The sequence below is a fragment of the Panthera tigris genome, chromosome B4 (genome assembly GCF_018350195.1).
Source record: "Panthera tigris isolate Pti1 chromosome B4, P.tigris_Pti1_mat1.1, whole genome shotgun sequence".
NCBI classification, from domain to species: Eukaryota; Metazoa; Chordata; class Mammalia; order Carnivora; family Felidae; genus Panthera; species Panthera tigris.
Window position 1 is genome coordinate 28546471 of NC_056666.1, and position 15027 is coordinate 28561497.

Here is a 15027-nt window from a genome sequence, read left to right on the forward strand (position 1 = left end):
TAGGATATTCTTTAACCTCCAGGTATCTGTGGTCTTTCCAAATTTTTTCTTGTGGTCAATTTCATGTTTCAAAGATTGTGGCCTGAAAATATGCATGATATGATCTCAATCTTTTTGTACTTGTTGAAGGCTGATTTGTGACCCAGTATGTGATCTATTCTGGAAAATGTTCCATGTGCACTCAAGAAGAGGGAAAAAAGAAAGGACCCAAATAAATACAATCATGAATGAAAGAAGAGAGCTCACAACCAACATCACAGAAATACAAACAATTATGAGAAAATATTATGAGCAATTATATGCCAACAAATTGGGCAATCTGCAAGAAGGGGACAAATTCCTATAAATATATAAACTACCAAAACTGAAACAGGAAGAAATAGAAAATTTGAACAGACCCATAACCATTGAAGAAATTGAATCACTAATCAAAAACTTCCCAACAATCAAGAGTCCAGGGCCGGATAGCTTCCCAGGGGAATTCTACCAAACATTTAAAGAAGAACACCCATTCTTTTGAAACTTTTCCAAAAATAGAAATGTAAGGAAAACTTCCAAACTCTATGAGGCCAGCATTACCTTGATGATTCTAAACCAAAGACCCTGCTATAAAAGAGAAAGACCAATTTCCTTGATGAACATGGACACAAAAATTCTCAACAAGATACTAGCAAATAGAATCCAACAATACATAGAAAGAATTATTCACCACGATCAAGTGGGATTTATTCCTGGGCTGTTGGGTGGTTCAATATTCTCAAATCAATCAATATGATATATCACATTAATAAAAGAAAGGGTAAGAACCACATGACTTCTCAGTAGATGCAGAAAAAGCATTAGACAAAATACAGCATCCTTTCTTGATAAAAACCCTCAAGGAAGTAGGGATAGAAGGAATATACCTCAACATCATAAAGGCCATATATAAAAGACCCATAGCTGATATCATCCTCAATGGGGAAAAGGTGAGAACTTTCTCTCTAAGGTCAGGAACATAACAGGAATGTCCACTCTTACTACTGTTCAACATAGTACTGGCAGTCCTAGCCTTAGCAATCAGACAAGAAAAAGAAATAAAAGGCATACAAATTGGCAAGGAAGAAGCCAAACTTTCACTCTTCGCTGACAACACAATACTCTACATGGAAAATCTGAAACACTCCACCAAAAAATTGCTAGAATTGATATATGAATTCAGCAAAGTCGCAGGATATAAAATCAATATGCAGAAATCTCTTGCATTTCTATATACCAATAATGAAGCAATATAAAGAGAAATCAAGGAACTGATCCCATTTACAACTTCACCAAGAACCTTAAGATACCTAGGAATAAACCTAATCAAAGAGATAAAAGATCTGTATGCTGAAAACTATAAGAACACTATGAAAAAAACTGAGGAAGACACAAAGAAATGGAAGAACAATCCATGCTCATGGACTGAAAAAAATATTGTTAAAAAATCTATATTACCCAAAGCAATCTACACATTCAATGCAATCCCCATCAAAATAACACCAGCATTCTTCACAGAGCTAGAACAAACAATCCTAAAATTTGTATGGAACCAGAAAAGATCCTGAATAGCCAAAGCAATCTTGAAAAAGAAAACCAAAGTGGGAGGCATCCTAATTCCCAGACTTCAAGCTGTATTACAAAGCTTGAAGACAATATGGTATTGGCACAAAAACAGACATAGATCAATGGAACATAATAGAGAACCCAGAAAGTGACCCACAAATATATGGCCAACTAATCTTCGACACAGCAGGAAAGAATATCCAGTGGAAAAAAGACAGCTTCTTCAGCAAATGGTGCTGGGAAAACTGGACAGCAACATGCAGAAGAATGAAACTGGACCACTTTCTTACACCATACACAAAAATAAATTCAAAATGGATAGAAAACCTAAATGTAAGACAGGAATTCAGCAAGATCCTAGAGGAGAAAACAGGCAACAACCTCTTTGACCTTGGCAGCAGCAACTGCTTACTAGGCATGTCTCTGGAGCAAGGGAAACAGAAGCAAAAATGAACTATTAGAGACTCATCAAGGTAAAAAGCTTCCCACTGCAAAGAAAACAATCAACAAAACTAAAGGGCAGCCAACAGAATGGGAGAAGATATTTGCAAATGACAGATCAGATAAAGGGTTAGTATCCAAAATCTATAAAGAATTTATCAAACTCAACACCCAAAAAATAATCCAGTGAAGAAATGGGCTGAGGACACGAATAGACAATTTTCCAAAGAAGACATCTAAATAGCTAAGAGATATATGAAAAGATGCTCAACATCACTCATCATCAGGGAAATACAAATCAAAACCACAATGAGATACCATTTCACACCCATCAGAATGGCTAAAATTAACAACTCAGGAAACAACAGATGTTGCTGAGGATACCGAGAAGGGGGAATCCTTTCACACTGTTGGTGGGTGCAAACTGGTGCAGCCATTCTGGAAAATGGTATGGAGGGTCCTCGCAGAGTTAAAAATAGAACTGCTCTACCACCCAGAAGTTACACTACTAGGTATTTATCCAAAGAATACAAAAATGCTGGTTCGAAGGGGCAAATGCACCCCAATGTTTATAGCAGTGCCATCAGTAATAGCCAAAGTAGGGTGTCTGGGTGGCTCAGTGGGTTATGCGTCTGGCTTCGGCTCAGGTCATGATCTCTTGGTTTGTGAGTTCAAGCTCCACGTCAGGCTCTGTGCTGACAGCTCAGAGCCTGAAGCCTGCTTCTGACTTTGTATCTCCCTCTCTCTCTGCCCACACCCCACTCATGCTCAGTCTCTCTCAAAATAAATAAACATTAAAAAAAAAATAGCCAAAGTATGGGAAGAGCCCAAATGTCCATTAATTGATGAATGGATAAAGAAGTGGTGTACGTGTACACACACACACACACACACACACACACACACACACACACACACACACGGAATATTACTCTGCGATGAAAAAGAATGAAATCTTGCCATTTGCAACAACAGGGATGAATAAGAGTGTATTACGCTAAGCAAAATTAGTCAATCAGAGAAAGACATTATATGATTTCACTCATATGTGAAATTTAGGAAACAAAACAGATGAACATAGGGGAATGGAAGGGAAAATAAAATTAAAACAGAGGGAGGCAAACCGTAAGAGACCATTAAATATAGAAAACAAACAGAGGGTTGCTGGAAGGGAGGTGGGGAGGAGGATGGGCTAAATAGGTGATGGGCATTAAGGAAGGCACTTGTTGGGAAGAGCATTGGGTGTTATATGTAAGTGATGAATCACTAAATTCTGCTCCTGAAATCAATACTACACTGTATGTTAACTAGCTTGAATCTAATTTTTTAAAAAAAGTTTTATAAAATAAAGATTGCATAAAAGAATAAAAAAAGTAAGATTTCAGAAAATCTTGAAAGATTTGAAAATCTTTCAGAAAATCTTTCCCACCAAGGTGAAAAGTCCCTAAAATCTGAATGTAAGAATACTGTGACATAGCATCAGAAATGTTAATTATCTCATAGTTCCTAAATTTCCAGAGAACAATGTCAACTGAAGGTTTTCTTAAGCCACAGTTTCAAACTGATTTTCACCAAATTGCAAGCATTTTGATGGAGCTGTATTAGAAGTCTAATCACATTTACTACTCTCCCAGCCCCCTATAATGACAGCATATAATGGGACAAATATTCAAAGTTTGGCAGCCCTTGTATAAAAATGTTATCCCTTCTTGATTTTAAATTCTTCTAGTGTCATGTACTTGAGATGCGCATGAGGGAGAATTGTGAAATATAATGCTTTAGAGCATATATTTTTGAAAGAATTTTGTATTTTGTAATTGCTTATTCCTCACAACCAACCTTCTATAACAACACTGCAGAAGAACTTTCTGTAAGGATAAAAAATATTCTATACCTGCATTGTCCAATATGGTGGCCATAGACTCCACATTTCTACTGAACATTTTAAATGTGGCTACTGTGACTGAATTTCATTTTACTTAATTTTAATGAAAATTTAAGTTGCCACATGTGTGCAGTGGCTATAGTACTGGACAGCATAGTTCTAGAACTCCAGTGAAAGCAAACATCCATATTAAACAGAGATTAATGACATACACAATGGCTAATCCAGAATGTCAGCAGGTAGAAATACAACCACTCAAGCCTGATTATACAACTAGAACTAGGAGAGACCAGCAGAAAGCAATGCATACCCTCTCTGCCACATCTATATTCATAATAGATGTACATAATATATAAAAGTAAAAAAATTAAAAGTTTAAAAAATTTTAAAAATGTAAATAAATAATAAGTAAATGAAGTTTTAATATGCCACATAAATAAAAACTAACTTAGCTTGAAAACAGATGGTCAGAATAGATAGGGAAGTTACTAGTTTGTTCTTCAAATGATAGTATTTGAACATGGCAAAATACGCTTTTCTTAAAATTGATTGTGAAGTTTAAAGAGACAATAACGTAACTAATCAAGATAGGTCTTCCTTCCAGCCTTAAGCTTCTTATTTTGTGCTTCCATAAAGTAAGGCTGTGAATGTTAGGGCCCCTATTTGTTCTGTCCTGCTTTATCAATCAGTTACACTCAGTTTTACTTGAGTGTCTAAGAGTCCCATTTCTCTTGCCTAAATATAAACAATCTCTCAAAATGTCCAGGAGGAGAAAGAAGGCCTTGAATGCTATGCTGAATCTTCACTGGTCACTCCACCATGAGATAGATGAGTGTTTGATGTTCACCTCTGCAAAGGCCCTGCTGATAAGAGCTTCCACAGCATCATTTGTTGGTATGATGTCACCACAAATTTTAGCGTTGCAAGGTTCATGACATTACAACTACTAGAACTACCTGAAAGATTTATCTACCAGCATTAATAATTTAAAATTCTTTACCAAAAACTGTTTTTCTGAAAACACAGAGAGGAAGTAAAATAAAGGGGGGGGGGGGGTTGATGAGAAAAAACTAAGAAATCAGACTTTTCTAAATACATTTTGTAATGGTTTGTTAAACAGTTACCTTGTTCTACAAGTGCTCTGTTTATGAGAGTACCATGAAAGTGCTTTTTTTCTTTCCTTTTTTTCCTGTGGGAGAAGGGAAGCAATGAAGGAAATGAAAGAGTTCATTTAAGTGCCATATTCACATAAGGCTAATTTGTAAAAGCTCAATCCAGCTGAATATATTTACAGCCACCACTGGCCCACAAAACTTCAGTTGAGAAGACTAATTGAGATTCTTCAGGAGAACTCCCTTGTCTTTAGTAGTTATAGAATGTCTCATTAGGCATTCTGTACCTCCCCCTTCTCTAGAATACGAAGTCTGACTCTGCTTGGCCTGGGTTTGCAGCCTGTGAATTTCCAATAGATTCTAATACACCATTATTGTAAGACTTGATTTTGTTTTGCAGCCCCCTTTGCTATTTGTTTTTTGTGTGTGTGTGGGGGGGGGGGGTTCTGGTTTAAAACGAAAGTTGCATTTAACACAACTGTAGTAGTTATACTGAAATACTGTTTAAAAAAACAAACAAAAACAAGACTATGCCCTGCATCTAGGATTGTTACAGGCTACAGTCCCTATTAAACACCTTCTCTAGTCTTGTACTACAGAGTGCTTTCTATAAAAGAGGATCATTAGAGCTGATGGCTAGAGTTCAGAGAAACTAGAAAATTCCACAAAATCTTATTTTCTACCCATTTTCAGGTCTCTATATAGATGTAATCTTTGAACATTTGACTTTTATTAGGCCACTGACAGCATGATGCCCATTTGACTATTTTTATTTTCTTCTTTACTAAAATGACATGTTGTAGACTCCTCTGTGTCTTTTAAAAGCCTAAATATGTTGGAGAAATTAGTGTCATGGGAAACTGCATGTTTACTTTAAATATTTAATTAGAGGATCTCTCCCATGAGCTAAAAAAGAATCTCTTGGCAAAATTACAGAATAACTCTTTCTCCTCTTACTGCTATCTTAACATCTAATATTACAGGCTTACAAAGAATCATGGGATAGAACTAAAATAACACAAAGGTCTCCAGATATCTGCCATTATTATTAATGAAATTTTCATTTGTATGTAAGCAATGGCACGCACACACACACACACACATTTATATACACATACATGTGCCTCAGCCCAGTTTGGCTGAATTATCCCATTGGTGCTTTTCCCATAAGAAAATATATATATATGTATTTGCAGATTTGCCTCTATCGAAGAAAACATCATTTTTCCAGAGTAAAAGGTAGTTTTACTGCTGTAAAATTTAAATGAACATTTTTCTTCTAATTCATATTTGAATATACTTTTCCTTTCAATTTCCAACTACTTTTTAAAATGACATTTTGAAGGAAAAGGCCTATTAGCAAATGAAATTCCACTGACAATTTATTTCAGCCTTTAACATGTTTTCTACTAAAAATCAAGTTATCAAGACAGGAAAATATTACTGGTTTTGCTATTACAAAAAAAAGTGAGGATTTTTAATTCACAAAGGATGAAAACACAAGACATTTATCTCACTGTACATACAATATTACAATAAACGAATTAGCTGTAGACTAATAAAACATTTAAGACCCCACATACACACGTATGTACTTTGAAACAAGAAACACAGGACAATTTTAATCTTTGTTATGTCCACAGCTACCAAGAAAAAGAGCATCACTGATTTGAGTCTAACTGTTTTGCTGGCATACAATCACTATATGGGTGAGTTCTAAAGCATATTGTATTGTTCAGGACATTGTTAGGCAAATATAAACATTCTCATTTGGGGGCTTTTTCTCCCTGCCCAAAACAATCTGCTTTTCATAGCTATCAAGTAGCTTGGTTTGTTACCAATCCAACAAGATCACAACAACAAACAATATTTTTACCACAAAACTCAGGTGAGAGATTTTTAGGCAGATCATACAAAAACTATTTGTTCCCAAGGAAGGCAATCTGTAAATTACAAATGCAATTCTAAGAAAAGAGTCTCAATTACAAAAGTATCCACTTTTAAATATTGATGAAGAAATAAAAATTGGAGGGGGGGATAGTGGAGGAGGTATTGGCATGGCAGGGAGCAGAAAAGGTGTGGAAAATGAGGAAAACATATTTACCACATGAAATACTGGATTCAATTGATTTTTTAAAAATGAGGTATAAGAGTATGCCAGTAAATGCAAAAACAAGAAAAAAGTAAAACCAAAATGCACATTTCCAATGGAAAATCTCTAAACCTCTTATAGTTTTCTTTATTCAGATTAGACATTTCATATACATCAGTTAATCTAGAAAAATACATCTTAAAATATCTTTAACAGACCATGCTCTCTGTAACAAAACCTTCCAAACCCTGTTTTATTGTACAAATCAACCTACATTAGTAATGTAAAAAGAAATTCTCAAATTTAGCAATGTCATTTTCCATTTGACATCCATCTAATTTACATATGGGTTTCCACTATTCATACTGCAGTTAGAATTCTGTAATAAATTTTTTCTAATGTATTCTGTACATATTAAATTATCTAAAAGGTTCCTCTTGTAGTGCATTTGCCATTTAGCAAGTCTATTCAGTATTTTTCCAGTACCATTTGCATTACAGTGATTTGCCTGTAAATGTAATTAAAATCTAAAAGTGCACACAGTTAAGTTTCTCAAATAACAGCCTATTTCTGGAGGAAACCTAATATTCACGGAAAAGATTACCAATATCATGATTAGAAATGTCAGGTTAGGATGTACTCTGAGACTATACAACAAAATTATATACATAAGCTAAAGGACATTGTCTTTAGCTTATATTTACATCAACTAATGTCTGTTTCCACAGGGTCATACCAAGAACTCAGTATGGCACTAGACAGAATTAGGATGCTTAGCTACAAATCAGTATAGCACAGACAGCCCAAAAATACCCTGAACTGACTTATGCTAAGTTAAACTCCAGTATCACAGTGTGTTAAGTAATATTAGTGTGCTGCCCAAACAAACAACTAAGACATCCATCCAGTAAGGATGCTGTGCAACACAGTTAAAGGCAGCAAGGCTGCACAAGGGATTACATCTGGGTTATAGTGACTTGTAGTACTTAGACTACCACTGCATGCAGAAACCCTGAAAAAAAAAATACACAGGTTTCAAAAAGGATGTACTTCATTTCGTTTAGAATGCCCAAGAGCGTCTTCAAAATAACTGATAGTGAGTACTGTTCTATCAAGTGATGAATCTAACGAATCACGAGAAGAAATTCTACATTATCCAGTTTGAAAAAAACAAAAAAACAAAAAAAACAAACTTTTCTTACCAAATTATCCAGTGTATACGACTGGTTAGAATTGCAAGTTTTGATTTTTACTGAAATTCAGAGTATGAAATGCACACATTCAGGATAAAATTAATTCAAAATTACACACAGTTATATCAACTTGCAACAAAGCAGCAAATATGAGGGCCTAACACACATCTTGACTCTCCCATTCCCTTCTGATCCCTCCAAAAAGTGCAAAATCAAAGAGTTAACTGCTTGGTCCAAAATTAAACACATCATATTAAGGGTTTGAAATCTGATCGAATCCAACTTCTATTCCACAGGTTGTCTTCAGTAAGAATCAACGCCCGAAGATGGAACTTATTTCCAGAAGAATTAATTCTACGATCTGATTTTGGTAGACAGTATGAACTGCTATGTTACCAGTCTCTTTCTCTGGCTTTAACAGAGTGGGACCAAAAACAATTGCTATACTCTGATAGGTCATTCGGTTTTTTTCTCCATTTTCTATAACTCTAAGAAGGAAAAAATAAATTGTTAAAAGAGTAAGCAGAGAGGAAAAATTCTTCAAATTGTATTATAAACAGTTTGCATTTAGAAATGAGAAATAATGGGGCGCCTGGGTGGTTCAGTCTATTGAGTGTTCAACTTCAGCTCAGGTTGTGCACAGAGCTTGCTTGCCTCTGTGTGTGTCTGTCTCTCTCTCTCTCTCTGCCCCTCCCCACTCGTGCTCTTGCTCTCTCAAAAACAAAAAAAATTTTAAAAAAAGAGAAATGAGAAATAATGCTTATTCTCCTAAACTAAGCTACTTAACCAAGTAGAACTCAGTCCAAACACCATGTGAAAGTTTCTTTTGGATAAACACAGCTGAAAGGTACAACTGTATATACTCTAACAAAATTAAGACACAGATGTTAAGTATGAGCTACAATTCAGGTAACAATAATTACTCCACCAGATTGATGGGGAAAAAAATTTCATTAGGGTACAGAGATTAATTTTTCATTTTACTCATTTTATGTGTGTTTTAAATCTCCTTCGTTGGGATAATTTATTTTAGTATTCTAGTATTCTATCAGAACACTTTAATCAGTTATTAAAATGGCTAAGCAGTAACTATAGTAACTACAGTATATAGTACTATAGTAACTATATAAATATAGTACTGTAATAACTATAGTAACAACTATATGTAACAACTACAGCAGTAAGCTATGATGGCTTTAAGGGTAATTTAAATTTAATATTCATCACTTAACCAATCTCATCTTCATATTAACTAACTTCAACAATTTCTGGACACTTATGTGCTAGGTATTATATAAATGCTTACATATAATATTTACTTTAAGTAAATATCTTTCATAGCAGACCATTTGCCTATGGGGTACTAGGCCCAAAGGAATGGTCTTTTTCAAGTTACAAAGATAGCAATTAGCTCAGCTGGGATCTGAACCAACGTCTCAGTGACATTGACCTGGCCTTGGGGGTACCACGCCACATCTCATAACCATGCATTTGTCTTACTTTTTTTTTTTTTCTCCCTAATTACTCTTTCTTTCTTTCTTTCTTTCTTTCTCTCTTTCTCTCTCTCTCTCTCTCTCTTTTCTTTCTTTCTTTTGTGGTAAACCTCTTACCTTTTGAGATGTCTAAAAAGAATTTGCATTGTATCTTGATTTGGCTTTGGCAACTGTCTGATTAGGTCCTTAACAGCAGCGACTCGCTGTCTTGGTTCTTGTTCTGAAAAAAAGATAAAAACTGGAGATTTTGCATGAAATTGAAAACAGTGACATATTTTAGAACCTGATATTTGGTAATACACAGTGACATCTGGTGGTCACATTTAAAATTTCTGAAGTAAAACCTTTGAAAAAATTTAAAAGATCAAACAGAATGTAGTAGCTTAATCAGTACAGAGGACTTTCAACATCTAGAAAAAAAAACTGAGTGTAATGACATACTTACTAATTGCATTAACAAAATCATTAAAATGGTTAAATGTAAAAAGAGGTTCTGGTAATTCTCGAAAAAACATTTTGAGTGCTCCAGTGATAACATGAATATCTTCCCATTTACTGTCATTCAAGTCCAACTTCTCATCTGAAAAACAGAATAGGAAATTTTTTAAACTTACTTTAAACTTATTCTAACAGTTATGAGAGTTTTTGCAGATAACAGTAGGGAGTACAATCTTACCATGATTGACTGCGAATCTCAGTTTCTGGATCACAGCAAGGTTGCCACTTACTCTGTATATCCCATCAACATCCAAACCTAAAAGAAAATTACAGTATTTTTGTGTTTAAAGTAGGTGTTTGCCTCTTCTAAAGATGCTTGCATGTTTCAGAATTGTTCTTCATTAACATTAGCCTAAAATCAAATGGGCAAATGCTCTTTTCCTCTAACTGGCTTTTTATAGATGCTTAGCAGAGACAGAGGGGGTGGAAATGTTTAATAAACAGCAACAATTCTACTTTGTTTATCATGAAGCTGGTGGATCATTTCAAAAAAAAATCACCTCATCAAACTTGAAATACTAACAATTTAAGATAAACTTCTGCACCTGCGGATAGTTCAACAGGTAAAGGAAACCAGTAAAATCAGCCCATCCATTTTTTTGCACATTTTATAATGTGGATGTATATCTTAAAGCACTCTTTCAAACATGGCTGTCCTATTAAGTGCTTATAATAAACTTAATATAAACTAGCAATTAAAAAGTAAAGGTTCTATAAAAACTATTGATAATTTGACAGAGTTTAACTTATTTTATATATGGAATAGAATCATTTGAAATTCATCCCATTAAGCCTAAAAAATTCAAATGTTCATTAAATGATAAGGCTGTACACATTTAACAAAGCACACACTATCTAATGTGCTTCTTCATATAACTTCAAATAAAGGCGTGTTGTCAAGAAAAATCAGAGACAAGATCTGAAACAGGCAGAAATTACAAATTATGCAAATGTTTTAACTATACAAGATGTTTTTGATGAGGTACAGATACAAGTTAATGTGATTACCATCAAGATATTATTTTATTAAAAATATTATATATTTGTATAATATAAATTCTAAGTATAATATTTATATAATAAAGGTATAAGTATTATAAACATGTTAACATTAACCAAAATATAAATTGGTTTAAGTCTTATTTAACAGGAAATGACATAAGAAGGTTGGTCTATTGAGACACTTCATAGTTGATTTAACGGTTTTAAACTGTGATCTCATTTTTATTTTAAAGAGAAAGAACACTCTCTTGATAAGTAAACACAACCTTCTACACTACCACTTCTTAATAAACTCAGTTTCATAATCACCTTCTTCATCTCAAGCAAATGCCAACTCCAAATGGCTTCAAAGAATACCATTCGCTTAGTCAACTAGAAGTGCAGAACATTCAACAGGTGCCTGCAAAGGTCTTAATTTAAAATAAGTATAAACACGTAAGTTTTTTGCAAACAAGATGCTTTTCTTAATATCTTACAACTGTTCTATCACTCAAAAATCATAAAAATCCTAGGGATTTTGATGGCAAAACAATGGGTTAGTATGTTTAACATAAAAAAAATCATTCTCTTACCGTATGCTTCAACATGTTCAATACATAACTTCACAAATTTTGGCACTGTGCCATTTTCTCTCTGACACAGATTAGCAAGATTGGCTCCAAATACTTGATCTGAAAGAGATTTATTTTTTAAAATAAACCACCTTGCTAAAACTTAGTTTGCAACATGGTGATAACCATTCACAGTGCTATCAAAGACATTTCCGTGCCAGACACCGTCAACTGTGACTTACGCCTTCTGTGATCTGCCTGCCCTTTTCCAATGCCACTTCAAACAACTCAACTGTCCTGCTTTTATTAAACTCCACAAACACCCTGACTCATTTCTACCTGAGAGCCTTTTTGTTTTCTACACCTTTTGCAGAGATCCATCCTCTCTCCCAAACGTGGCTCCTTCTTTTCACTCTCACCCTCAGCTAAAGTATCATCTACTTAGAAAAACCTTAGGAGCAGCCTAAGGCAACCCAGTTACAATCACTCTCTATTCTATTACTATGGTAAATTCTTCAGAGTAGTCAGCACTATTTGAAGTTATCTTGTCCATTTCTCATTTTTATGTAAGTTTCATGAGGGCAGGGACCTTGCAATTCTTGAACACCAGTAGGTATTCATGGCACCTAGGTGAACACTTAACACTTAGTAAATACTGAAATATTTCTTTAAGTATTAAAACAAGCATGGTGCACGGCACGGGGTGCCTGGGTGATTCAGTCGGTTCAGTGTCTGACTTTGGCTCAGGTCATGATCTCGTGGTTTGTGGGTTCGAGCCCCACATCGGGCCCTGTGCTGACAGCTCAGAGCCCGCAGCCTGCTTTGGATTCTGTGTCTCCCTTTCTCTCTGCCCCTCCCCTGCTCACGCTCTGTCTCTCTCTCTCTCTCTCAAAAATAAACATTAAAAAAAGAAAAAAGCACGGTTCTGACATGACACATTTGTGCTAAGTATCCAGGAAAACAAAATACTCGAAGTGCTAAACACAATCTCCTATCACCGTAAGGCAGCATAACACTATAAAGCACCAACAGTTTATATTTCTCAATGAAAAAGCCTGGTGAACAAATTAATAGCAGTTTCTTTTCATTGACTTGTCAGGCTTTTTTTAAAGTTCTAAACTCAATATACAAAATTCATATGCATCATCTCAGAGTCCCTGTTTACCGATAACTCTTAAGGTTGCTAATTTGAATCCCTTAATTGGCTGAACTCTACCTAGTTTTAAGTATCTTTTTAATGAAACCCATTTGTGTATTTTAGATGCTTTGCAAACAGATGTTCCAGTGATGGTCTTTATTTGAAATTTCAAAGACATGTATGTGTTATATATTACCTTTACCTATATCTTTATTTACTAATTAATGTCACTGAGTCATGTACTAGAAATCATTGAAATTAAAAGTGCTTGTAAAAACTAAAGGCATACACAAGTATATGTGATTTTAAAGAATACTCTTATTAAAAAAAGATCCTGTTAGTGCATTATTGCTATTACTGCTTATAAATGAAGTAACAAATATAAAAATTAATTAGGAAAACACACCTTATATGAATTTTAAAATCACCTGAAATGAAAACTGAAAGCAAACAATCAAGATAAAATTGTTCAATATTTTTCTTTCTACTGTGTTAGGGATCAATTATTCAAAATTTCTTCTGATCTGTGCATCTCAAAACTAAAAATCTTTATTATAGTCATGTCTCCTATCCATCCATCACATCCCTGTAATTCCTCTGGTACAGGGTTGTCTGGTATTTAGGTCTGTTCAATGTTTTAGTTAAACCCTTCATGTGCATTAAAATATCAATTTTAATCACTCAAATGTATTTTAACCAATGCACCTGGTAACTCTAAAGAATTAAAACATTTTTACTAGTCAAAAATTTTTCAGTTTTTATTTTAAAATGTCTTATTTCTGATTTTGGCCAACATTAGTAAAAACATCACTTCTATCTACCTTTGATATAACCTTTTTCACGAACAGCTTGCAAAGTGGGGCGCCGTGTAAGAAACTTCTTTAAGTTTTTCTTCGTTTTTTTCTGTTCTGAAGAATCTATGCTGGACACTTTCATGGCTTAAGACAAACAGATATTAGGCATTTCATAAAATAAGAACTTCTTGATGAAAGTTTTTCCACCTAGCACTCAAAACATATTAATCTCAAATGTAAAAATCAGTTATAAATTCAGTTATTGTAACTTTAACATAGTTTGAGAGTAATATGTGAAGAATCAAGCTAACCCAGACCCAATTTCAAAGTGATAAATCAAGCAAAACATTTCATTTTTATCACTAAACAGTGACAATGAACTATACCTTCTTTGGTATATGTGCTAAGACACTGGTTATTTTAATTTATATTCAGTGTTTCATAAATGATACTACTTATACCTTCTTTGACTCTCCATCAGTTTTAGAAGGTAAAATGACCAGAAAAAAATGTCTATAAAACATAAACAAGTCCCTATCCTGCAGTATCCTTACTGGACTAGGAGTCTGGAGATATGTATACCCATCACAATTATTTGTACTTTAAGCTAACAAAATCTCATCATAATTACTTCTACACTAAGAATGGGACCACGTGAATAACGTCCTACATTGCCATCAATCTGATTTCTTTTTTGGTTACCATAAAAAATATCCAAAAAGTAAATTTCTTGAAAGGAACTATATATGAGGAAAGTTGAGAGCACAAACAATAGGTAGTAAAGAATTAAAATAATCAAATTTTCATGTGTTTACATTGTTATATGTCCATGACAATGCCTGTAACAGGCCTAGCCTTCTTCAGAATATGGGAGAAGAAAAGCAGAAATGATTTTCTAATCATTCAGTTAATCTGAAGGCTACTAGCAAAACATATAAAGAATAACTTACCACGAAGTTTCTTAGGGTCTTTATGGTCCTTCTCTTTATCATGCTTTTCTATTCCTGGTGAATCTGGTATCTCCTCTTCAATTGCTTCATCAGTTTCTACTGTCTATTGATTACAGATTTCCCAAACACATATTACTTTTGAAACTATTTTTAGATGTGATAGCATAGTTCTCATTATAATCAGTAACTGATCCTCCTAAATGATTTTAGGGAACTAATTAGTATATGATATATATGATTTAGATACTTGATAACTCTTTAAAAGTATTCTTTTTCCTCTAGATGGGGGAAATT

The 15027-nt window shown here is 34.2% G+C and overlaps 1 protein-coding gene across 4 annotated transcripts in view; it reads right to left on the reverse strand.

The window, feature by feature from the left end:
* Positions 1-6244: 6244 nt before the first annotated feature.
* The window catches only part of ARHGAP12 (Rho GTPase activating protein 12), a 120435-nt gene continuing 111652 nt past the window's right edge, over positions 6245-15027 (reverse strand). For all 4 annotated transcript variants that reach the window (XM_042991339.1, XM_042991338.1, XM_042991336.1 and 1 more), the window contains 7 exons: positions 14734-14836; positions 13811-13927; positions 11873-11971; positions 10477-10554; positions 10246-10380; positions 9918-10020; positions 6245-8795 (listed from right to left, as the gene is read on the reverse strand). In XM_042991339.1, coding sequence (XP_042847273.1) covers positions 8621-8795; positions 9918-10020; positions 10246-10380; positions 10477-10554; positions 11873-11971; positions 13811-13927; positions 14734-14836 — 810 coding nt within the window. In that variant the 3' untranslated portion in view covers positions 6245-8620. The remainder of the gene's footprint in view (positions 8796-9917; positions 10021-10245; positions 10381-10476; positions 10555-11872; positions 11972-13810; positions 13928-14733; positions 14837-15027) is intronic.